The following is a 27,270-nucleotide window of genomic DNA, read 5'->3' on the forward strand; positions in this document are numbered from 1 at the left end:
AATTTGATTTTCAATAATAAACCCACCATCTTTAGGAAAGGAAGGCTGCTTTCACATTCATCAATCATTTAGGGTAAAATCAGTGCACACAGTCTACAGTGGTATTCCATCAATCAGTCACAAAGTTCGCTCTCCCACCTCTAGCACGGAAAACGACTGGTACTGATACTGTAAGCAGAGCATAGATGCCCTTTGAGGCCCAGGAAGTCCCATATGAGCCTCACCAATAGCCGGTGGGTTCTAGAAGTTCCTTGTGTTAAAGCAAATCTAATTCAAGGATGGCTCTTTAGATAGAAGCTGTTAAGTGGTAGATTGACTATGAAAAATTTGAGGAAAAAAAAATTTTGGTGCTTATCTCCAATACCATGAAAACACATAAAACATTTATTACTCTACTAAACATTAAGTTACACAATTCACTAATTAAAAATTTCCCATTCAGATAAAATAACAAAAGAAAATCATTATTTTATAAAATATTACCTGTTAGCATGCACTCCATTCACCTGAGTGATAACAGTAGACAGCTGACCAAGACCTAACATGGACTTTACTACACCATGATAATGAATGATCTAGAAATTTAAAAATATTTAAAATAGCAATTATCACTTCAATAATAGTTTGGGGACCAAAAACAGCTTAACTGATATTCTTTAAAAATTACTATTTACTTTATTGCCCTTATTTTTTTTTTATTATTATTATTTAAATTTTTTGTAGAGACAGGGTCTCGCCATGTTGCCCAGGCTGGTCTCAAACTCCTGGGCTCAAGAGATCCTCCTGCCTCAGCCTCCCAAAGTGCTAGGATTATAGGCATGAGCCACCATGCCCAGCTACACCTTTCTTAATTTAACAATTGACTTTCTTACTTACATGCAGGACCCCCATCACAGTCCTAATACATTTAAAGTAACATAAATAAATGTAGACAACCTAGAAAATCTCAGATTGAAGTTACTATATTTTTCCAGATTTGGACTACTTTTTGGTTCAAATCAAATATTAAAAATATCTAATATCTTTGATATTCTGTTTAGAGATTGTCATATTTCTCACATAAACATTCAAGCTCAAAGGTCCTGATGTTTTCAATATGGATTTCAGGTTTTAGCAACTAAAAAGTTAAAGAGGATTAGGTACTATCCTTTAAAACGAAAATAAGATTGTGAAAAATAAAGAACTTATATATTGTGCTTCTGAGAAACATGTCAAATATGACAGAAGCCATCATCCCAAAATTAGGAATAATCTAAGGCAAGATTATAAATTAATGATTCTAAACCCCTTTCCCATCCTAATAGACACACAACTTATTCCCATTACTAACTGTAACTCAGTGATTCTACAGGAACATTTTAGAGACGTGCAGGTGGGTGAGTAGGATGGGGGTAGATGTATAAAATATGAAAATCTTTCTCAGGCTATGGAGAATCCCTCCTTCTACAAATTGATCCATGGCTTACACTTTTAATAGCAAACTAAAAATATATACATTTTAGAGTTATTAAACGAACATTTTTTTTCATATACTATATTTTCTTTTTATTTAAATAAAAATACCATCTTACTAAATGAACATTTTAATACAGATATACTCCATAATAAATCTCATTCATTTAGGGAATTTCTAAAGTCATACAAATATAGTATTAGAAGGGATTTTTTTTGTTTTGTTTTGAGATGGAGTTTCACTCTTGTTGCCCAGGCTGGAGTGCAATGGCACGATCTCGGCTCACTGCAACCTCCAACTCCTGGGGTCAAGCATTTCTCCTGCCTCAGCCTCCCAAGTGGCTGGGATTACAGGTGCCCGCCCCCAAGCCCAGGTAATTTTTTGTATTTTTAGTAGAGATGGAGTTTCACTATGTTGGCCAGGCTAGTCTCGAACTCCTGATCTCAGGCAATCCACCCATCTTGGTCTCCCAAAGTGCTGGGATTACAGGCGTGAGCCACCGCACCCGGCCTGGAAGTGATTTTTAAAATCATCTAGTAAAGTCTCTAATTTTATCTGTTAGGAAACTCAAGCTTAGAGAGTTTTCCAGACACTCTGTGACACTGATAGAAACAGTATTAAAACTAAGGTTTCGGCTGGACGTGGTATGGTGGCACACGCCTGTAATTCCAGCTACTCGGGAGGCTGAGACAGAATTGCTTGAGCCCAGGAGACAGAGGCTGCAGTGAGCCAAGATCGTGCCACTGCACTCCAGCCTGGCCGACAAAGTGAGACTCTGTCTCAAAAAAAAAAAAAAAAAAACAAAAACAAAAACAAAAACTAAGGTTTCCAGAGTTCCTATTCAGGGCTATTTTCATTACAGCTGCCTTTTAATTATTATCTTACCTGGTCTGGTTCTAGTTGAATAGCCCTATCATAACAAGCAGTGGCATCCCTCAGCAAACCAAGGCTTTCATGTTCAAGGATCTGTTCTTTTAGAGATGGTTCTGCCTTTCTAATTGCGCTGACTCCGGCCACTCCATCAGGTTCATGCATAGCAGCATACAATTTCTTTGTTCAATGATTAAAAAACAATCAAAAACAAGAAAAAAATACAACTGGAAATAAAACTATAAAACCACCTGTTTATATTGAAGGAGCAATTTTTTGAGAAATTTTTCCTCAAAGTAATAGTAAGCACTTGCTTCATGGCAGAGTCACAGTAAAATTATAAACTTATTTCCAGACATTCTATTCCTTCAACATTCTTATTCCTCTTAAATACAAATCTATCAATAGCTGTTATTGATCATAAGGGTTATAAAGAACCTCAGGATCCTAAAACTGTCTAGATCCAAATGATAACATATTCTATTGAGTACAGTTTATAAGAGTTTTATTGAATTTTTAAATTTTTTAAAATTTAAATAACCTTTTTAATATATTGTTATTGAGATGCCTTTAAGAAAACCAAGACAGCAATCTGGGCTCAAAGGAGATATTCAAGCTAAAGATAAAAATTTAGGAATCAATTAGCACAAAGACATTCTCTCGCAACATGAGAAAGAATGGGATGATCTAGGAAATGGATAAAGAAGAAAAGAAGGCTGAGGATAGAGACTAGAGTTTCTACATTTATCAACAAGGAAGAGCTGGCAAATGAAACAGGAGAAGCAAGAAAACTTGGAAGAAAACTGGAGAATAAAATATCCCAGAAGCCATGGGAGAAAAGCAAATGTCTTAATGAGAACGGCATGGTCAATGATACTGAGGTTAAGAAAATGAGGGTTGGGAAAAATTTACTGGATTTAGTAACATGTGGGCACCAATTTTCTTAGCAATAATAGTGTCAAGAGAAAAGAAAAAGAGAAGTCTTGTCGAAATGGGAAGAGTGAATAAGAAACAAAGAAGTGATTGCAGTATAAGGAAACTAGACAATTCTTTCAAAAACTGGTTATGAAGTTCTGGAAACAGAGAGATGGGATGTATCTAAAGGAGAAGGTAAGATCAAGGGAATTATAAAAAGTTACGGCTTTACCAGAACATGTCTATATGCTCTATATACTCTGGTTCCCAAAGAGAAATTAATTACACTAGAGGAAGAAGGAATATATGAAGAAGTTATATCTTGAAATTGAGAACACAAGTAGAAAGATTAAATTTTGAGAGGAAGAAATCCTTCCTTAAAAATAACAGAAGAAGCCAGGCACAGTGGCTCAAGCCTGTAATCCCAGCACTTTGAGACGCCAAGGCAGGCAGATCATTTGAGGTCAGGAGGTCAGCCCAGGCAACATGGAAAAACCCACCTCTACTAAAAATACAAAAAATTAGCCAGGTGTGGTGGCAGGCCTGTGGTCCCAGCTGCTCGGGAGGCTGAGGTGGGAGGATCCTTTGAGCTTGGGAGGTGGAGGTTGCAGTGAGCCGAGATCATGCCACTGTACTCCAGCCTCGGTGACAGAGCAAGATGCCATCTCAAAATAAACAAATAAACAAAATAACAGAAGGGAAGAAAAAGAATATGGTGCAGATGCTGTGCATTTGCAGATTTTTCTGAATGAATGATGAAGCAAGATCGTCAGCTGGAAGCAGGGAAACAAAGTGAAGGTAAGAGATAGTCATCTCGACAAGTGGGAAAGTAGCCTTACTAGAGAAACACAGCAGGCCGGAAGGTAATGTTAGAGTACTTCAGTTTTAAAGATGTTTGAGATCATGAACTTAAACTGAAACCAGTTATAACACCCACTGTGTAATTTTTCTCCAGCTGCTTACATGGTTGGAGTTTTACAAAGGGAGTACAATGCAGTGGGAAAAAGACAAGAAGTTGAGCATCACTCTAAGGGAACCATTTTAACCATGAACCATAGACTTAAAGCTGGACAAGGAGGAACACAAAGACAGGACGGGGCTAATATTCATCTTAAGACTGCAAGTTACTAATTTTCTAGTTCTTTTATCACACTTTGCTTTTTGATTTGAAAAGCCCACCAATCTTAAGCTCTTATTTAATTCCACTGTATTCGCCTCACCTGCTTGCTCTTACTTTCTTTTCTTCCCTACACAATCATAACATTGCCTAAATCATTATTTCACCAGCATTTTCATGCCTGACACCTGACATAACCAACACTTCCCCCCATCACTCACTCCCAAATTCAGGACCACAACTTCTCACAAAGAGAAGAGTAATTCCTTGAATCGTGGCCCTTCCAAACTCCTCCTCCATAACTGCCACAGGCATTCAGCTAAAATCCCATTGTGACCATAACACTTCCCTAGTTCACACCCTCCAAGAAGTCTGTGCAACTTAAAAAGTCCTCTATTATTTGTGATCTTTCCTCTGCCATTCCAAACTGACGCTTTACTCTTTGGCATATACCATGCTCTTTTCAAACACTCCACAGAGATGCCTCTGCTTATAATGTCTTACCTCCCTATACTGCTCATTTTTTAAGACACCATCTCCAAGAAGCCATTCCTGACCTCTTGGCTCATCCGCTTCCATCTCCCACCCTATTCCACATGGATGAGTTATGTGTTCTTCCTCAGGGTACATGTGTGTTACTATACTTAAAATATCATACCAAATTGATGTTCATCTCTCCCCATTAATCTATAAGCTTCGAAGCATAGCATCTAAAACATTCAATAAAATGAACAACACAAACATAAAAGACTGGCTACATTAATTTTCATTATTAAATTCACTACATTAACTTCAGACCTGTAAAAATCCAAGATGTTCCTGAATATTTTGCTTCTTTTCTGTAATAAATGATTCAAAGTGCATTACAGCTCGTGTGTATGCTTTGGAGCGAAAGGAAGCTACTGCCAGAGTATCCTGGGGTATGAGGTCCAGAAAACGGGTTACACTCTGATAGTCTTCATAATCCACAGTAGATACTAGATCATAAAAAAAGAAGTTGAGTAATTAAAGACTTTTAAGATAAAACTTTAAGAGTGTCAGTTTAAGTAAGTTCAATTTATTTCATTAAACAAATTAATCTGAATGTATTAGGATATATTTAGAATGTAACTAACAACAGAACAATTATTCAGAGAGTCTTGCTCCAACTCTGCCATTGTAACTTACCTTTCTTTGGATAATCATTTAATTTATTGAGCCTCTATTTCTTTACCTATAAAAGGAAAACGTTAGTATCTGTCTTGCCTTCCTTACAATGTTGTTGGTGAGGATTAAATATCAATCTATTATTATATTTTGAAAAGATAAAATGATACAAAAGATACAAGATTAGCTATTTTTTGATGACTATAAAAAATGATTAAATGTAGCTATTTTGTAGGGAAAGTACAGAACTATGGAAATAACCTTTTTTAAAGTTTAGAATTCTTTTTTTTTCACCTATTTTTTCTTGGTTGCCAAATGTACAGTATCACCAATTAAAATAGAAATTGAAAGTAAAAGTGCCTTCAAAGTAAAACCACAAGTACTTTAGGATAATTTTTCAAGAGTGTACAAAAAGACAAAAATTAAAAACTTCTAAATGAGGACAGTCTAGTTTATAAATTGTTATTTAAAACTTCTAAATTTTAATGATTCATAACAGCATGTAGAAAACAGGAAACAAATTTCTTCAAAATTTAAATAATTAAGGTAGTATATTTTATTTTTTATTTATTTACTTTAAAAAATTTATTTTGATCTCACTCTGTCACGTAGGCTGCAGTGCAGTGGCACGATCATAGTTTACTGCCGCCTTCACCTCCTGGGCTTAAGTGATCCTGCCTCAGCCTCCAGAGTACCTGGGACCACAGGCATGTGCCACCACGCCTGGCTAAGTTTTGTATTTTTTGCAAAGATGAGGTCTCATTATGTTGCACAGGTTGATCCTGAACTCCTGAGCTCAAGTGATCCTCCCGCCTCGGCCTCCCAAAGTGCTAGGATTACAGATGTGAGCTACCGTGCCTGGCCTAAGGTAGTATATTCTAAACAGATTATATTTAAAATAATCTTATTTTAAACCTTATTTCCATCAAAATTTGCAGATGATTTCAAATTATGATTTTTTTTTTTTTTTCTGGAGACAGGGTCTTGCTCTGCTGCCCAGGCTGGAGTGCAGTGATGTGATCTTGTCTCACTGTAGCCTCAACCTCACAGGCTCAAGCGATCCCCACACTTCAGCCTTGCAAGTAACCTGGGACTACAGGCACATACCAACCACACCCACTAATTTTTGTATTTTTTGTAGAGATGGGGGTCTCTACAAAAATGTTAAAGAAATGTTAAAGGTATTGTACTTTTGAACCATTACAAATGTTATTCTTAAAAGCTAGAATTTTGGCCAGGCGCAGTGGCTCACGCCTGTAATCCCAGCACTTCGGGAGGCCGAAGCATTGCCTGAGCTCAGGAGTTTGAGACCACTCTGGGCAATGTGGTGAAACCCTGTCTCCACTAAAATACAAAAAATTAGTCAGGTATGATGGCGTGCGCCTGTAGTCCCAGCTACTTGGGAGGCTGAGGCACAAGAATCGCTTGAGACTGGGACATGGAGGTTGCAGTGAGCCAAGATCGTGCCTCTGCACTCCATCTAGCTTGGGCTACAGAGTAAGACTCTGTCTCACAAAAAAAAAAAAAAAGCTACTGTCACTGAAAATGGTGATAACAGAGTGTTTGGTTTTACAGTACCATTTTGACATGCAGAAATAAAACCAAACAGGCCGGTTGTGCTGGCTCACGCCTGTAATTCCAACACTTTGGGAGATCGAGGCAGATGGACTGCTTGAGCCCAGGAGTTAGAGACCAGCCTGGCCAACATGGTGAAACCCTGTCTCTACTAAAAGTACAAAAAATTAGCTGGGCATAAGGCATAAGAATCACTTGAATCCAGAAGGTGGAAGCTGCAGTGAGCCAAGATCACGCCACTGCACTCCAGTGTGGGCAACACAGAGAGGCTTGGTCTCAAAAAAAAAAAATTAAAAATAAACATTTAATTGTTAAATATAAAAATATATTAATAGCCAAATTCCAGACAAAAACATTCCCCAAAGCAGGTAATTACTGGCAAGTCCAGAAAATTTTCGAAAAATGATAAACTATTTTGCTTAACAACAGGAATGTATCTGCTTCAACAGAACAACAAGAGGGAGATGCTCACAAATTGAGAATTACGGAAGGGGAAGGCCTCTTTAAGGATTGTTAGATAGTTAGTTTTTCAATTAGCCTGAAAGCCTGCAGGAAAAACACCTGATGTCCATGAGAACAGCTGAGGTATAAAGCCAGATTATAACCATCCACTTATTGCAAGAATGAAAAAAAAAAGGTTCAGAGAAAGTAAGAATATCTATTAGTGTATGATGAATATAATTCTCATCAATGCTCATACCATAGGAACAAATTAGCAGGTGTCATTTTTAAATCAAGATTCTTCTTAGTGAAAGTTGTAATATCACAGGAAAAAAAAGTAGTGCAAGGTAAGATATAGCAGGGTGTAGTGTAGTAATGCATATAAGCATATCTGGACAGCTGGCTGGATACCAAACACTACTACAGACAAGAAAAATAAATAAAGAGAAATAGCTTCTCTTTAGGCCAGGAAATAAATAAAATTAAAATCTCCCTTGAAATGTAAAACTTAAATGTGAAAAATAGCTTCTCTTTAGGCCAGGAAATACATAAAATTAAAATCTCCCTTGAAATGTAAAACTTAAATGTGAAAAATAGCTTCTCTTTAGGCCAGGAAATACATAAAATTAAAATCTCCCTTGAAATGTAAAACTTAAATGTGAAAAAGATTACAAAGAATATTTTCCAAGTGAAGAATGACAAAGACCAGAGTACACACACACACACAAACACACGCACACACACGCAAACACACACATACACACACAAACTGAGGGAGCATGTAATATGTTAACATGGAGGATTAGGTTAATAACAATATTATCATCTCATTTATTTCACACTTTATAATTTCATCATCTCATTTATTCCTCAAAACAATCTCCTAAGGGAGATAATATTAACCCCATTTTGGCCAGGTGTGGTGGTTCACGCCTGTAATCTCAGCACTTTGGGAGGCTGAGGTGGGTGGATCACTTGAGGCCAGGAGTTGGAGACCAGCCTGGCCAATATGGTGAAACACTGTCTCTACTAAAAATACAAAAATTAGCCGGGCATGGTGGCACATACCTGTAATCCCAGCTACTCACAAAGCTGAGACAGGAGAATTGCTTGAACCCAGGAGGTGGAGGTTGCAGTGAGCCAAGATTCTGCCACTGCACTCCTGCCTGGGCAACAGAGCAAGGCTGCATCTCAAAAAAAATTAATAAATAAAAATAAAAATATTAACCCCATTTTATACAAAGAAAAAATAAATATGTGTCTTGTCCAACTGAGAGTAAGAAGAGAGAAAGGTCTTATGACTATAAATTCACTGTTTCTTCTCAGTGAAAAGGCCACACTATTACCCATTTTAAAAATACACAAAACGGCTGGGTGCGGTGGCTCACGCCTGTATAATCCCAGCACTTTGGGAGGCCAAGGCAGATGGATCACCTGAGGTCAGGAGTTCGAGACCAGTCTGGCCAATATGGCGAAACCCTGTCTCTACTAAAAATACACAAAAAAATTAGCTGGGCATGGTGGTGGGCGCCTGTAATCCCAGCTACTTGGGAGGCTGAGGCAGCAGAATTGCTCGAACCCAGGAGGCAGAGATTGCAGTGAGCCGAGGTCATACACCACTGCACTCCAGCCTGGGCAACAAGAGGGAAACTCCGTCTCCAAAACAACAACAACAATAACAACAACAACAAAGACAAAACAAGGTATATTTTAAGCTAGTGCTTAAATTATAGAACGGATAAAGGGAAGAGCTAATTGGTGAATAGTTTAAAAAAAAAAAAGAAAATAAACAGAAGTGATAACTCACCCAATGAGTCTACCTTATTTCTGTTTGATTTACTGTGTGGACATTTCTCAGCCTTCAGTGCCTGAAATTTGTGCCTTGCCCACTGGGTGAGATGGTCAAGCATGGAGAACACAGTCTGTGTACTGAGTTGACACAGATCAGATGCAATGTCTTGGGTATTTATGGTATGCTGATCGTCATGCTTTAGAACTGCCATAATTTCTGCATAAACCTATGAGAACCATTTTATAGTTAATAATAATATCTATATAATACCATTTAATGATTATATGACATATAAAGCTAACCATTCTAAGGCAAAAATTTTCAAAAGAAAAAACACAATCGGCCAGGCATGTTGGCTCACACCTGTAATCCCAGCACTTTGGGAGGCTGAGACAGACCAATCGCCTGAGGTCAAGACCAGCCTGGTCAACATGGTGAAACCCTGTCTATACTAAAAATACAAAAAAATTAGCCAGGCATGGTGGCACATGTGTGTAATCACAGCTACTCAGAAGTCTGAGGCAGGAGAATCACTTGAACCTGGGAGGTGGAGGTTGCAGAGAGCTGAGAGCACCACTGCACCCCAACTTGGGCAATACAGGGAGACTGTCTCAAAAAAAGAAAAAGAAAGCACAATTGATCAATAATACATTATTGTTCTTATCTATAATTAAATCAATCCAAATATTAGTCTAAAAAGAAAATATGCAAAAGACTAAAGAAAATTTTTAAAAATTGAAAATATTCTAGATTATTCAATAAATGATAATGAAACTTTGTTAATAGTAAAAAATCTTTCAGTAATATCTCACACTATATGCAAAATTAATTTCAGAGTAATTGAAGACAATATAAAAACAGAAGAATTAAAAGAAAATATGGCAAATAAGTTCATGACATAAGAAAAGGCATCACATAAAAGGCTTAAAATTAATAATCTATAAAAGATGTATAAATTTTGCATTTACATTTAAAATTTCTGCATGGCAAAAGGTGAAAAGGTTAAAAAGAAAATGACTAAGTTGGAATAATTTTTGAAAACACAACTGGCAACAAATTGGTAGCTAGAATATACATAGAACGTCTATCAATTAAAAGGATACACACATCAAATAGGCAAAGATATGTAAATGAACATACATAGCCATACATAGATCTACATTTCCTACTAATAGGTAGTCTTTCTAATATGAGTTACATTGGAGAAAATAAGTTTCACATGTTCAAAAACCAAGTAAGATGATTTATCTTACCTCCTGCTGATCTTCTTGATTACAACCCAGTAAGACATACACCAGAATATGTGGAAGAAGATAGATGGTCACTTTGAAATCATGCTTCATCATAATGCTACAGCAGGTGAAAATTTTACTGGCAAGATCATGCCGAACCTGTAAACTCAAAATGTGTAGAGACAGTAACACACTTTAATCTATTGATTAAATGTCAAAAACTAGCATGCAAGATAATTTATCAAGGGCAAGTATTCATTTCCAAATTTTAAAAAAACTTAATTAATTTTTTAATTAAATTATTTGGGGTTGAAGTCATATTTTGTTATGACTTAACTTTTGATTTGCTAACACTGTGGAACTCATAAAATTTTAAAGAGATTTTTTCTTCAAATACAAAGCCAAAAAACAAAAAAAAAACCTCACAATATTCCACAGCTGAAAATAGTTAACAGTATTCCACATTTCACACATTATATTTTCAGTATATTCATTAAAAAAAAGAAATGTCAGCCGGGCACGGTGGCTCATGTCTGTAATCCCAGCAATTTGGGAGGCCAAGGCGGGTGGACCACGAGGTCGAGAAATCCAGACCATCCTGGCCAACATGGTGAAACCCCGTCTCTAGTAAAAATACAAAACACAAAAACAAAAAAATTAGCTGGTGTGGTGGCGGTTGCCTGTAGTTCCAGCTCCTCGGGAGGCTGAGGCAGGATAATCACTTAAACCAGGGAGGCAGAGGTTGCAGTGAGCTGAGATAGCGCCACTGTACTCGAGTCTGGTGACACAGCAAAATTCCGTCCCCCGCCCACCAAAAAAAAAAAAGAAAATGTCTTGAAGTTACCAACTACAAATTAGTATAATGATATTTTAAAACACTAACAGAAATGTTAAAGGCGGGGCACGGTGGCTTACGCCTGTAATCCCAGTACTTTGTGAAGCAGAGGCGGGCAGATCACCTGATATTAGAATATCGAGACCATCCTGGCTAACACGGTGAAACCCCGTCTCTACTAAAAAAAATACAAAAAATCAGCCAGGCGTGGTGGCGGGCGCCTGTAATTCCAGCCACTTGGGAGGCTGAGGCAGGAGAATGGCATGAACTCGGGAGGCGGAGCTTGCAGTGTGCGGAGATCACTCCACTGCACTCCAGCCTAGGCGACAGAGTGAGACTCCCTCTCAACAACAACAACAAAAAACACAAAGATTAGCGGGGCGTGGCGGCTCATGCCTGTAATTCCAGCTACTCAGGAGGCTGAGGCGGGAGAATCATTTGAACCCGGGAGACCGAGACTGCAGTGAGCCGAGATCGTACCACTGCACTCCAGTCTGGGGGCAAGAGCAAAACTAAGTCTCAAAAAAAAAAGAAATGTGAATTAAAAACAAAAATTATAAATTTTAAATATACTGTAAACATTTTCTCGGAACACAGAGTACCTTTTGTCTATCCAGCATGTAAAAATTTCTCATTAAGGAAATAGAAATATACCTGTTTTTCCATGAAAATTCATTTTAAAAATCTTTATGTTTATTTTAGAGGAAGTTCAGATAATATAACTTCTTTTAGAAATGCCATTAGAGTATAATATATCTCTTTATTGAATGTCTTTTTATTTTGTAAAAAACTCTGACATAGCATTTACGTCCTTTTACACAGTATTATTTTACAATATAAAAGGAACAAACATAATGCAATTTTGCACACACATTAAGACTATAGTAATTTTCTTGGTGAAACAATTACTTTTCACTCAGAAACTATTATTCTCTATCAGTAAACATTTTCTTCAAAAATTTCTATGATTATCAGCACAAATACTTCAATGACTATTGCATGTGTACTATGCATTCAGATAGATGTTCTGGTTTCCTTTAAAATTTCTGTTCAGTGAACAAACTGAACAGGGTTTCTTACCTTTGTTATAAGATAACCTGCCCAAGATGCTGACCATTCTGCAAAGTTACTACCCAATTTACTTAAGTAAATTGGCTTCTTTACTCCAGACCAATCAGTTGACTTCTGAGAACTCTTGTATCTGTAATTTTGAAAATTTGCTTATTAAAAAGATAAATCCACTTGTTTAGAATTTTAGTAAATTACAGCAACTTCTTCAGTGACTACTGTAGTACTGCCTTGCCTTTACCACAATCTGCTTACCTTTTTCCAGCATCCTTCTTAAGGGTGAGGTAGATCATTCTTGCACATCTAAAGTACTTTTAAGGATTCGAGTTTGCCCCCTCGTCTTCCTCAGATCCTTCCAACTTGATTCTTATATAAGAAAAACCTGTTCCTTTGAAGTTCAAGCCACCCAGGTATACTACTATTTTCTAATCCTCATTATGGGCAACTACTCAAGTCACTGATTACCAAACTCACTGATAACTTTAGAACATTGCTCAGGGTTTTCTTTCTTCCCCAGTGTTATTATCATCCTGGGTGACTTCAGTGTCTAGCTGGAACACTTAATTAAGCTCAGAACTTTCCAATGACTTTCTCCTCTACTCATCAGGCTCAGGAATTATCAGGGCTCCCATGCTAATTCAAAGAATTTCTTCACTTCAAAATCAATTATTTAGACACCTCATTGTATGGTCATAGTTTCCTAAATTTCCAGTTTTTTCACCCAGTTATTCCAGCACATCCATTCTCTCTTGTTGAGATCTTCTGTTCCGTGACCCTGCTAAGCTCTCCTGATCTATGACACCCCCATCTCTTTGCCTCTTTCCACAACCATCTTAGTCTGTATGGTCCTTCACTTCTAGCATTCTCTTGGTAATATCAATATCATCTACCCACTCCATCACCACACTGTCTTTTCCAGCAGTATTCATTTGCTAACCTCTCAACCTTGAATCAGTCTAAATATTTGCCTTTACTGAAATGATACTCAGGCCACTGCACCGATACAGGAAAATCACTAACCCACTTATAAGATTAGTACTACTATGTATTCTTAGTCTTCAATGTCAGTGGGCCGCTAAAGTTACAGAATTCCTTCTAAGTTTTCATTATGGCTCTCTTCTGTTTTCCAGTGATTATTTCAAACCATCACCACCCTCCTAAAGTTACCTACACCAAATCCATTGCCACTTTCAGCCAATGAGGTCATCTCCTATACCTCCTACTTCAGAGTAAAAACAAAATCATTGCTTCCCGCAATGAAATCTGTAAACTTAGCTGTGTTCCATCCATTATTTTATCTTTCCCTATTGCAAAAAAAAAAAAAAAACAGAGAGATCTTATTCCTTCTAATTCCCTGTAAGGGCCATGGCTCTCCCATTCTAGATGCTCCTTGGGGTCCTTACTATACCAACTATCACTTCTCTCTCACATTACTTCAACATGGCCCTTTCTATTTGCTCCTCAGCATTAACATTTAAACACGTTCACAGAGCTCTCATCTTACAGCTACCCATGTGTAGGATTTTTTGAGTGGCATGGGTTTCTCTCAACTCACCAATAAAAGCTTCGGAAATAACAAATAAATGCCTATACCCAAAGTTTTATACCCAAATTTTATATGTATATAAAATTTCACTGTATTCCAAGTTTCTAACAGTTGAAAAATCCAATAATCTCTCAGTTAACCATCACACTAAACCAGGAAAAAAAAATTCAAATCCCTATTTTGAATTATCACGAGTATAGTTCTCTAGATGATTTTTATCAAAATTATAGTAAACTTAGCTAGAAAACTACTGATACTGGGATACAAGCCAGGCTCTGCCTAGTCACATCCTGATGTTTTCTCCTAAAGTTATTTCTATGGCAATTTTGAACTGCAGTTGTTCTGTCTGGTTCTAAATTTCAATCTCCCAAATACAGTCATCCTTTAATCCAGATTTAGTGATTACATATAAAGAGCCTGAATTAAAGGAAAAAAAAAAAAAACATATACTTAAAGTATGGAGTATAAAGGTAGCAAAAATATGAATATGCTTTTAAGAAATTCTGTATTTCCCTAGGTCCTCTGGAGTAAATATCAAGCAGTGCAAGCTATAAAATTGAGCTACAGGCTAACCTAGTATTTTAGTGTTTCATACAAAAGGGAATCAACGCTATTGAAAATGCGCTCTATCAACCTCTTAATTTTATGTGGCTCCAGTTTCAACAAGCAGATCCCAACTAGGTGAATCTCCTAACTTCCATCATTGAGGAACCATTCAAGAGGTTATTCTAACTGCTCAGGTATAAAAGCTAAAGACCAAAAGAATTTTCATTGCTTTGTTAAGATCACACTTTTAAGCGACCACTTAAAAGTTGCTTGCTATGAAAAAAAGAAAACAAGTAGGCAGAAACGTTGGCTTCTACTTCTTATGAAGTAGATGATAGCCAACCTCACAAATTCTGCCCCCAAAAACTTGCTAAGTACTTTTTAATATTATCTCCTTTATTCCTAACAATAACCATCAAAGTGGGTAAAATTATCCATGTTTCAAAATTAAAAAATTAAAACCTGGAAATGTTAAATAACTTGCCCAAGACTTCAGAGCTAGCAAATGCAAAGCCAACATTCAAACCTAAGCCTGTAACTTATTCAAACCTAAGCTTGTAACTTATGACTCTAAAGGCCATAAACCTTCCAGTAGATTACAGAAATGTTTTGACCTCTACAGGTGCTATACAAAATACAGACTAAGAAAATGGGGGAAGTATGGAGTCCTCAAAAACAAAAATCCAAATTTTAACTTTAGTCTTTTACTTTACTTTTTAAATAATGCTAATAGTGGCCAGGTGCAGTGGCTCATGCCTGTAATCCCAGCACTTTGGGAAGCCCAGGTAGGCAGATCACTTGAGGCCAAGAGACCAGCCTGGCCAACATGATGAAACTCCATCTCTACTAAAAATACAAAAAGTAGCCAGGCATGGTGGCGCATGCCTGTAATCCCAGCTACTTGGGAGGCTGAGGCAGGAGAATTGCTTGAACCCAGGAGGCAGAGGCTGCAGTGAGCTGATACTGCATCACTGCACTCCAGCCTGGGCAACAGAGTGAGACTATGTCTCAAAAATAATAACAGTAATAATTCTTCTTTAATAAGGCTAATAATAATAATGCTAAATAGTCACTTCTTTAATAATGCTAGTCATACAACATAAAATGATGTTTAAAAGATTTCTAAGTATAAAAAATTATCTAGGAAATAAATATGCATACCTCGGGGCTTTTATAAAGAATTTTAGGATAAGTCTAGGCACTGTCTAAGGTTCAAAGAAGTTATTTGTCCAAAGTCAAGTATCTAATGTGCATGGGTACCTAGGGTACCAAAAAGTATAGTTTCTAAATAGAAATAATTTATACTTGTATGGATTTTTTAAAAATATAAAATGCTTCATGAGTTTGCATGTCATCTTGCATATTTCATCAGTCCTAACAAAGTCATTTAAATTTTTTAAGAGATTAAATACACTTTTTTAAAAGTAGAGGGTGAAAATATATTCATGAGGAGAAACTGGGAGTAATGAAAATCTTTAATTGGGCTTATTAAAGGCTTTCTGACTAGCTTTAAACTTTAAATTTCTGTATTAATTATACCTATCAAAGAATTCAACTCACATTCAGCTTAAAGTACATTCTTTCAATTTACTACCGACCGTTGAATTTTTAAAAATCAATCCTTTTAACTTTAATAAATTTATCTGAATATTTAAAGTTGTAGAATTTAACCCAATGAGCAGACTGCACTTCTCATCTAGACAAATTATAAGCATAAATCATAGTGAAAAATACATATAAGGAGATATTAAAACACTTTTAATGTTAAAAAACTATATCAAAAATCGAATTTTTTTTTTTTTTTTTTCCGAGACAAAGTCTCACTCTGTCGCCCAGGCTGGAATGCAATGGCACGATCTCGGCTCACTGCAACCTCTGCCTCCTGGGTTCAAGCGAGTCTCCTGCCCCAGCCTCCCAAGTAGCTGGGATTACAGGTGTGTGCTACTACACCCGGCTAATTTTTGTATTTTTGGTAGAGATGAGGTTTCACCATGTTGGTCAGGCTGATCTTGAACTCCTGACCTTGTGATCTGCCCTCCTCTGCCTCCCAAAGTGCTGGGATTACAGGCGTGAGCCACTGCGCCTGGCCAAAAAATCATACATTAATTTTTATATAAAAACAATTTTATGAAAATACATTAAATAAGGCTGCATACCTGGTATTTAGATGAGGTTCTAGTATTTCCCGAACATGCTCAGGAAATCTCCTCCACAATTGGTGACCTGGGCCATTGGTCTCCATCTCTCTACAGTCATAAATAGAAAGCAGCTCCTACAAATACATAATTTTACATTTGTCAGTTCATAGTGAAGCAGATAATGCTTTATCTTCATCAATGTTCTACATATTTAGTTATTAAAATACAGCCATAACTCATTTTACTGCACTTCGCTTGATTTGTGCTTCACAGATGCTGTTTTTTTTTTTTTGTCTGAGTTTTGTTTTTTTTTTTTTAGAAATAGAAGGTTTGTGGCCACTATGCGTGGAGTAAATCTATCAATACCAATTTTCCAACAACATATGCTCACTTCATGTCTCTGTGTCACATGTTGGTAATTCTCAAAATATTTCAAACTTTTTCATTATTACTATATCTGTTACAGTGATATGTGATCAGTGATCTTTGATATTACTGTTGTAATTGCTTTGGGGCTCCACAAACTGTGCCCATATAAGACAGTGATCCTAATCGATAAATGTCTTGTGTGTTCTGACCAGTCCACTGACCAGCCGTTCCGTCCCTCTCCCTCTCCCTGGGACTTCATATTCCCAAAGACATAACAATATTGAAATTAGGCCAATTAATAACCTTACAGTGGCCTCTAAGTATTCATATGAAAGGAGGAATCACACATCTCTCTCTTTAAATCAAAAGCTAGAAACGACTAAGCTTACTAAAGGAGGCATGTCAAAAACCTAGACAAGCCAAAAGCTAGGTGTCTCGCACCAAACAGCCAAGTATAAATGCAAAGAAAAAGTTCTTGGAGGAAATTAAAAGTGTTACTCCAATGAATACATCATATATAAGAAAGAGAAACAGTCTTATTGCTGACATAAAGTTTTAGTGGTCTGGATAAAAGATGAAACTAGTCACAACATTCCCTTAAGCCAAAGTCTAATCCAAAGAAAAACCCTAGTTCTCTCCAATTCTATGAAATCTGAGAGAGGAGAATAAGCTACAGAAAAAAAGTTTGAAGTGATACGACTCAAGGGGCACTTCTTAAAAAACAAACAAAAAAAAAAGTTTAAGGCAAACAGAGGTTGGTTCATGAGATTTAAGGAAAAGAAGCTGTCTCTATAACATAAAAGTGCAAGATGAAGAAGCAACTATTGATAGAGAAGCTGCAGCAAGTTATCCAGAAGATCTAGCTAAAATCATTCTATTCTGTTGGAAGAAGATGCTATCCAGGACTTTCACAGCTAGAGAGGAGAAGTCAATGCCTGGCTTCAAAGCTTCAAAGGATAGGTTAATAACTCTCTGGTTAGGGGCTAATGCAACTGGTGACTTTAAATTGAAGTCAATGCTCATTGACGATTCCATACATCCTAGGGCTGTTAGGAATTAGCCTAAATCTAAATATATGCATCTACTATATACTCAAAAATTGAAAATTAGAACAATAAAAGTAAAAAAAATTAAAAAATTAAAAACTATGTGAAATCTACTTTGCCTGTGCTCTATAAATGCAGTGACAAAGCCTGAATGACAACACATCTGTTTACAGCATGGTTTACTGAATATTTTAAGCTCACTGTTGAGACCTACTGGTCATAATAAAAGATTCCTTTCCAAATATTACTGCTCACTGACAATGTACCTGTCACCTGGGAGCTCTGATGGAGCTGTGCAAGGATATTAATGTTGTTTTCGTGCCTGCTAACACAACATCCATTTTGCAGCCCATAGATCAAGGAGTAATTTTGACTTTCAAGTTTTATTACTTAAAGAAATGTATTTTATAAGGCTATAGAGGCCACACACAGTAATTCCTCTGATGGATCTGGGCACAGTAAATTGAAAACCTTCTGGAAAGAATTCACTATTCTAGATATCATTAAGAACATTCATGATTCATGAGAAGTCAAAATATCTATCAACAATAACAGGAGTTTGAAAGAAGTTGATTCCAACCCCTCCTGGATAACTTTGAGAGGCTCAAAACTTCACTGGAGGAACTAAGTATAGAGGTGCTAAAAACGGTGAGAAAACTAGAGTTAGAAGTGGAGCCTGAAGATAGGACTGAATTACTGCCTTCTCATGACAAAATTTGACTGGATGAGGAGTTGCTTTTTATAAGCAAAGAAAGTGGTTTCTGGAGAGGGAATCTACTGTGGTTCCACTCAAAATGCTGTGAACACTGTTCAAGTGACAACAAAGGATTTAGAACATTACAAAAACTTAGTTGACTAAGCAGTGGCAATGTTTGAGAGGACTCATTCAAATTTTGAAAGAAGTTCTACTACAGGGAAAATGGTATCAAACAGCATCACGGGCTACAGAGAAACCTTTCATGAAAGGCAATTGATGTGGCAAACTTCATTGTCTGATTTTTCTAAGAAATTGCCACAGCCATCCCAACCTTCAGCAACTACCACCGTAATTAATCAGCACCATCAACATTGAGGCAAAATCTTCCACCAGCAAAACCATTATGACTTGCTGAAGGCTCAGATGATGGTTAGCATTTTTAAGCAACAAAGTATTTTTTAAATAAAGGCATGTACACTGGTTTTTAGACATGATGCTATTGCACACCTGATAGACTATAGTATAGTGTAAACATAACGTTAATATGCACTGGGAAACCGAAGAATTCATGTAACTCGCTTTATAGAGATACTTGCTTTATTGTGGTGGTCTGGAACTGAACCCATACTATCTCTGAGTTATGCTTATACATAGAAAAATAAACAGAATTTTATAGTTTTAGAGCTGTGAACGTCCTTAGGACATTTATTTCAATGCCTAGAATGATTTAAGTAACTTACTTAGGTCACAAAGCTGAGGCAGTAGTATATATTTGTATATACATACAAACATTTTGAAAGTAACTATACCTATAATAATTGCTTAAGAGGTATGCTTCTGTACTCTAAAATGTTTATCATGAACTTGTATAACTTTGATAAAAGTGAGAATTAAAACAAATAGGAGTTTCACAAGTATAGAATTTACAACATATTTGAATTAAACAATTTAAAGCCAGTAATGACTATATCCACTCTTACCTGAATGGCATAGGCAGCTGAATCTTGAGCTCGGCTATTATCAGCATACGCAAGGTAAGCTCTTGTTAGCTCCATCAATAATCCATAGGCAAAGCTTGAATCTTCTACTCCAGTCTCAATTAGAAAAAAAAAAGAAAATTCCAGGATAACTGCTATAAATTTTCTTAGGTGTATTGCTTCTTCCATGGTGAATTTAACTTAACTGCCTAAGTGAATTTAACTTAGACAAAGGAAAAGACAGTGAGGTTCAAACTAAGTTTGGTAGTAAGACTACAATATAATTTGTAGCTACAAAGCCAAAATGTAAAGCTTTTTAGGCTATTTCTAAGGTGTACAAAAAATTATTCAACTTTTGCATATCTCTGACAATTTGCAGTGTTGGTTTTTTAACCCTTAAAAAGCAAAATGTAGGCCAGGCACAGTGGCTCACACCTGTAATCCCAGCACTTTGGGAGGCCAAGGAGGACGGATCATGAGGTCAGGAGTTCAAGATCAGACTGGCCAATATGGTGAAACCCCATCTCTACTAAAAATACAAAAATTAGCCAGGCGTGGTGGTGCGCACCTGTAATCCCAGCTACTCGAGAGGCTGAGGCAGGACAATCACTTGAATCCAGGAGGCAGAGTTTGAAATAAGCTGAGATCGTGCCACTGCACTCCAGCCTGGCTGACAGAGCAAGACTTTGTCACACACACACACACACACACACACACACACACACAAAAAGCAAAACGTATACATGGCATCTCCTACATTGCATTCTGTAGAGCCAAAGAGTCCTTTGAGAAACTCTAAGAAATAATTTTAATATACTCATATATTATAACTCTTGGAGATATATTCTTAGAGATTCACAATGCACACAGATACATAAAAAGTCACTTTAAAAAAAAAAGTCACATTTAATTTTGTTCTATATGGATTTCCCAAACTCATATGACTATAAAACATTATTATTGTAATATCCTGGAAACTAGTTTTCCATGGAAACACTAGCAATAATGATTAAAAAGTAATATTTAAATAATTGATTAGGCTTGTTAAGTACTGTCATTATTATATTTGGAAGCTTTATTTACAAGAATATAACACCCTGGATGGTGTTCAAACTTTATTGCTTTTGGCTAAAGGTTTCTGCAACAGTATTAAGAAACAAACTCAGAGGTTAACTAATTGTCTGGTTCTAGGTGATAAGGATAACCTGAATAGTTCTTTGTAAATGGAATATATAAACCTCAATAGGACAGAGAACTCTTTTGTCATTCCAAATTTCCACTACTTACCACAAACGTAAAATCTTTTCCTTGAGTTTCAGTTGTTGAGAAATCTAATCGACCTGGATCTATCGCCCCCAGTTCCCCTAAACATTCCCCACAGAGCAACCGAGCTTGAGAGTTTGCATCTTGGCAACCTTTCAAAAGCACTGTCACCAACTGTGAGATAATAGGTTCTACTGTTTCACTGTCTGTTGCATACTTTATCAGTTTTTCCTAAAATAAAAGTAGAAAGAAAATTTATTTGTAATTTCTACAAACTAGTATGTTTTCCTGAGCTAGGAAGCCTAAAAATATTAAGGAATATCTAACATAAATATTGACAAAATTAAATTTCTGTATCTGCAATCTTTCCAGCTAGTTTTTGATGAGTTCGCATCTAATATAGCTCACAATATATCCTATACAATTAGAATCATTAAATGTCTGACAGTCTTTAATCATTAATCCATTAAACAAGCAGTTACTGTGCATTCTATCAGTATACAAAAAAATCAGTAAAACAAGTCTTAACAAGTTCACAGTCTAAAAGAAAAACAGACAAATAACTAAAATATCATATGATATGTACAATAACAAATATATAGCAAAGAAGCAATGAATAAGAAAAAAAACAGTAACTTTTAAAAGCAGTGGACAGATATTTCAGTAGATAAGTGAAGGAGGAACAACTATTAGTTAAAACAAGAAGTTTGAAAAGTGTATAAAAACTAGTAAAGAAGGAAAAACGATATAAAAAAAAGGGTTCTGTGAGGACGGAAAAAAAGAGGTAGGAAGAAAGAGGTAGCCTAATGATATAAATATGTTAATTCAAGTAGTCTTTTTTCAGCTATCTCTTCAGGATGCTGTAATGAATAAAATGTTAAGTAAGAAGAAACTATTCTGAAGACAGTGAAGATTTAGATATTGTACTTGTGTGATCACTTTAAAATTACTTCATTTATACTATATTCTTTCTAGCAAAAGTAAAGTGCATAGGAGCATCTCAAACTCCATGTTAGAACCATAATGAGTAATACAAATTAGAGTAATACATTTCAAAAGAAAAACAAAAAGACATTTAATCTTATCCAGAATCTTCAATAGATGATTTCTTAAATAACATTACAGATTAATTCAGCTGTAAAGACTGCCCACCCCACCCCCACACCTGCCACACACACACACCCTGGTAATCAGTTAAAAGTAAAACTCAGATAAGAAGTGTCACTTTTTATATACACTAAATGTCCATATGTACTTGGGTCTATTTCTAGACCTCCTATTCTTTCCCACTGGTCTGGTTATTCATATACTAGTTACCTCTTTGTTATAACTGTAGTGGCTACAAAGTATATTAATGTTTGGTTGGGCTACTATATTCTCATAACCTTTTTTTTTTACAGGGGGAGTTTACCAGCTATTTTTACATGTTTTATTTTTCCATATGAACATTATTATAAACCTCCTACAGTTAAAAAAAAAAAAAAACTTTGGCAACATTTTCATTGGGGTTGCATTATATTAATTAACCTAAGGAGAAATGAAATCGTTATAACGTCAACCTATCCAATAAGGGATTGATATAGCTTAGATATCTGTCCCCTCCAAATCTCATATTGAAATGTGATCCCCAGTATTGGAAACGAGACCTGGTGGCAGGTGTTTGGGTCACAAGGGTGGATCCCTTATGAACGGCTTGGTGCCATCCCTGTGGTAATAAGTGAGTTCTTTCTCTATTAGTTCAGGTGTGAGTTGGACTCCATTAGTTCAAGTGAGAACTGGTTATTTGAGAGCATGGCACTCTTCCCATCACTCTCTTGCTCCCTCTCTCACCATGTGATATACCAACTCCCCTTCCCCTTCTGCTATGAGTAAAGGCTCAGGCTTGCTGAAACTATCATCAGAAGCAGATGCTGGCACCATGCTTCTTGTAAAGGTTGCAGAACCATAAGCCAAATAAACCTCTTCTTTTTAATAAATTACCCAGCCTCAGGGTAATTTACTATAATTCCTTTATAGCAAAGCAAATAGACTAAAACAGTGATGGTTTCCATTTAGTCAAATCTATTACCCTTTTGTGTCTTTCAGAAGCATTTAAAAATTTTCCTCTTGTTGGTTTATGCATTTCTTGTTAAGTTTATTCTCAGCTACATTGTTTTCCTGTTGCTATTGTAAATGGGGTATTCCAGAAACTTTTCTACCTGGTTACTGCTTATCATATGAAAATTATTAATTTTTATGTTAATTTTATATCCCCTACTTCACTGAATTAATCTGTGGTCGAGTTAGTTTTATCAGTAATACTCTATAATTTCCAAAGTATATTAGCATAAGAAATGGAGACAGTTTTACACCTTTTCCAATTCTTATGTCTCTGATAAGCATATCATCTGTAAATAAAGATAGTTTTACATCTTTTCCAACTCTTATCTCTCTGACTGCTTTTTTTCCCTAAATTCCTTAGCCAGTACCTCCAAGTGAATGTTAAATAGTGCAGGTAATAGGAAACCTTGCTTTCAGTGGGAATGTTTCTTGTTTCCCATTAAGTATGTGTATATATGTACGTAAGCATGGGTACGTACCCATACATACATATATAAACATGCATACATATACATACATATATATTATAAATTAAGATAAAATTCATCAGTTTCTGTTTTCTTTAGTGTTTTCATTTGAAGTAGGTGATGAAATATGTCAAAGTCTATTCAGCATCTATGGAAATAACAGCATGATTTTCTCTTTAGATCTATTAATATAGTGAATTATATTCATGGATTGCTAAGTATTAACTATCTTTGCAATACTGGAATAAAATGCAACTGGTCATGGGGTACTGTGGGTTTGGTTTTTTTGTTTTGTTTTGTTTTTTTGAGACAGGGTCTCGCTCTGTTGCCCTGGCTGGAATGTAGTGGCATGATCTTGGCTCACTGCAGCCTCAAACTCCCCAGGCCAAGGTGATCTTCCCACCTCAACCTCCAAGTAGCTTGGACGTTAGGCATGTGCCACCACGCCTGGCTAATTTTTGTATTTTTTGTAGAGATGGGGTCTTGCTATATTGCTCAGGCTGGTCTCGAACCCTTGGGCTCAAGCAACCCATGTGCCTTGGCCTCCCAAAATGTTGGGATTACAGGCATGAGCCACTACACCCAGCATGGGGTATTTTCTTAATGTGAAATTGATTTGTTTGATAATATTTCATTTATAATTTTTTGCACTGATATTAATATGATAATCTTTAATTTTTTGTTTCATGCTATCTTTTTTGGGTCCACTGAACACTGTTATATATTGCTGCTTTTTTAAAAGTGGAAGTTTTCTTTCATCTCCTATACTCCAGGACAATTTAAACACCATTGAGACTATTTAGTTTGTGAAAATTTGATTAAAAATCCCCTCATCTGGGACTGGTGCTTTCCTATGGATCAAGTTCTTTTATAATATTCTCTATTTCTCCTACAGAAACTAATCTTTTAAGCTTTCTATTTCAGCTAGAGTCCATTTTGATACACTATATATTCCAGGAAAAGTATACATGTTTACAAATTTATTTGTGTAAAAGGGTACAAAGTAGTCTCTTGTGATTTTTAAATACCGTCTATGTTTCAACAGTTTATTATTTACATATTTGACATTTATCAGTTTTGCTAGGTTTTTCAAAGACCTAGAATTTTTACTCATTAATTAATTTTACTGCTTTCTGTTCTCTACATTTCTTTTATTTTTATTATTTTCTTCCTGTACTATCTTTTCTTAAATAGTTTTAATGAAGTATTTGTTTCACGTACTATAAAATTCACTCTTTTAAGGTATACAAATGAATAATCTTTAGTATATTCACAAGTTTTAGTATATTGAAGTATATCACAAGTGCAACCATCACTTCTGTTTAATTTCAGAACATTTTTACCATCTCAAAAGGAATCTGTATCCATTAGCAATCACTCCCCATTTCCCCCAAACCTCCTAACCCTAGGCAACCAGTAATCTACCTTCTATCTCTATGAATTTGTTTATTTAGGAATACCAAAGATTGCCAGCAAACCACCAGAAGCTCTCAAAAGGAACCAACCCTGCCAACACCTTCATCTCAAACTTCTAGCCCATGGGAACTGTGAGACAATAAACTTGCTTATGTTGTTTAGTCAGTTTGTAGTACTTTGTTATAGCAGCCCTAGTAAACTAACACAAAGAGCCAACTAATACAATAATCAATTTGAATATGAATGTTCTATCTGCTCTTTAGAATAAAGTATGCTTCTATTATCAAGGTGTAATGTCTGACATTTATTCACAATAGCTACTTTACTGATTATGTTATTTAGATCTTCCATGTATTTATCTACTAACTTATACTGAGAATAGCATGGTTGTCTCCTTTTATTGAGTTTCTATATATATCTTCTTAAGCTTCTTATTTTGGCTTTATCAAGGTGGCTGGTGTATTATTTGGAGCATATTAATAACTATTAAATCTTCCTTATGAATTACGGCTTTAGGCATTAAAAAGTATCCATTTTGGTCATATTTAATGCTTTTTGGCTTCAGTTCTATTTTGTTTGGAATTCCTGCTTTCATTTATACTTTCCACTTAGCTGGATAATTTTGCTTATCCCCTTATTTTTGGCCTTTCTGAATCACTTTATTTTAGGTATGTATCCTACATGTGGCAGAGAGTTGTTTCTTGCTTTGTAAGCCAATTTGTAAATTTTTTTCTTTTAAGGTTGTTCACACTCACTAATGTGACTGAGATGCTTGGCCACAATTCTGTCAGATTTTTTATTATAATACAGTGAATTGAATTTAATTATACTACAGTATACTATAATTAGTGCTTTCTTCCCTCTATTCTGTTTTGTGTTTAAGAAATCATTTATTTGGGGCCAGGCGCGGTGGCTCATGCCTGTAATCCCAGCACTTTGGGAGGCCAAGGCAGGTAGATCACAAGGTCAGGAGCTCGAGACCATCCTGGCTAACATGGTGCAACTCCATTCTCTACTAAAAAATATTTTTAAAAAATTAGCCGTGCGTGGTGGTGGGCACCTGTAGTCCCAGCTACTTGGGAAGCTGAGGCAGGAGAATGGAGTGAACCCAGGAGGCGGAGCTTGCAGTGAGCCGAGATTGTGCCACTGCACTCCAGTCTGGGTGACAGAACGAGACTCTGTCTCAAAAAAAAAAAAAAAAAAAAAAAAAAAAATCATGTTTCATTTTTTTGGGTAAGGAGGAAAGTTTATATTTTTGTTCTGGAATTATCATATATATATACACATATATATATATTTTTTTTGAAAGAGTCTCGCTCTGTCACCCAGGCTGGATTGCAGTGGTGCAATCTCGGCTCACTGCAACCTCTGCCTCCTGGGTTCAAGTGATTCTCCTGCCTCAGCCTCCTGAGCAGCTGGGATTACAGGTGTGCCACCATGCCTGGCTAATTTTTGTATTTTTAGTAGAGACAGGGTTTCACCATGTTGGTCAGGCTGGTCTCGAACTCCTGACCTCGTGATCTGCCTGCCTCGGCCTCCCAACGTGCTGGGATTACAGGCGTGAGCTACTGCTCCCAGCCTATCCAATATATCAATACCTTTTATTATGTCTACAGTCCCTTTTTTCCTTATTTGACTTTCTGTAACTAGTTTGCCAGTATAGAATGGTATATTTTGACTCCCAGTTATTGCCTATGCAACAATTACTGAGCTTACCTTACTTACTCCTTACTCTCCCCCTTCTCTCATTTAAAAAATTTCATTATTTCTACTTTACTAGAATATAACATTTACACATAATTATCCCACCCTTGCCCCAGTTGTTTTAGTCTTATATATTTTGTTAAATACATAAACAGTAACCATCAGACTTTTTGCCAAAGTCTCCCCAGTTATCTCTTGACTTAATGAAGCTCATCCTCTAATACATCTCTTAGGAAAGGATCACTTGTGAAAACCATATTACTTCAATTCTTGTAGGTTTAAAACCATGTTCTTATCCATGATACTCTAAGGACAGCTTGACTCTTTCTTGACTCATACTTTATGACATTTTTTGACATTTTTAAAAAATGTTGCTATTTTCTAGGCCCACTCTGTACATTCCTACTGAGAATTCTGATACCAACCTACTTTTTTTGTCCTTGCAAGTAATTTTTTGAAAAAATTTTTTTTGCCAGGAAGCTTTGAAGATTTTTTATTATTAAAGTCTAGGATACATCTCAGAGTTAATTATTCTAGGTCAGTTTTCTCCAGGACAC

At 36.2% G+C, this 27,270-nt stretch overlaps 1 protein-coding gene across 3 annotated transcripts in view; it reads right to left on the reverse strand.

The window, feature by feature from the left end:
• ATR (ATR serine/threonine kinase) overlaps positions 1–27,270 on the reverse strand; it is a 127,008-nt gene that overhangs the window by 49,019 nt on the left and 50,719 nt on the right. For all 3 annotated transcript variants that reach the window (XR_004058597.1, XM_030934863.1, XM_030934857.1), the window contains exons 22-30: positions 21,051–21,257; positions 19,767–19,880; positions 16,693–16,808; positions 12,457–12,577; positions 10,563–10,700; positions 9,325–9,535; positions 5,154–5,332; positions 2,339–2,503; positions 484–575 (exon numbers count right to left, since the gene is read on the reverse strand). Coding sequence is in view for 2 of the 3 variants with exons in the window: in XM_030934863.1 (XP_030790723.1) it covers positions 484–575; positions 2,339–2,503; positions 5,154–5,332; positions 9,325–9,535; positions 10,563–10,700; positions 12,457–12,577; positions 16,693–16,808; positions 19,767–19,880; positions 21,051–21,257 (1,343 nt within the window). In the remaining variant the exon portion in view is untranslated. The remainder of the gene's footprint in view (positions 1–483; positions 576–2,338; positions 2,504–5,153; positions 5,333–9,324; positions 9,536–10,562; positions 10,701–12,456; positions 12,578–16,692; positions 16,809–19,766; positions 19,881–21,050; positions 21,258–27,270) is intronic.

This window comes from Rhinopithecus roxellana, chromosome 1, assembly GCF_007565055.1.
Source record: "Rhinopithecus roxellana isolate Shanxi Qingling chromosome 1, ASM756505v1, whole genome shotgun sequence".
NCBI classification, from domain to species: domain Eukaryota; kingdom Metazoa; phylum Chordata; class Mammalia; order Primates; family Cercopithecidae; genus Rhinopithecus; species Rhinopithecus roxellana.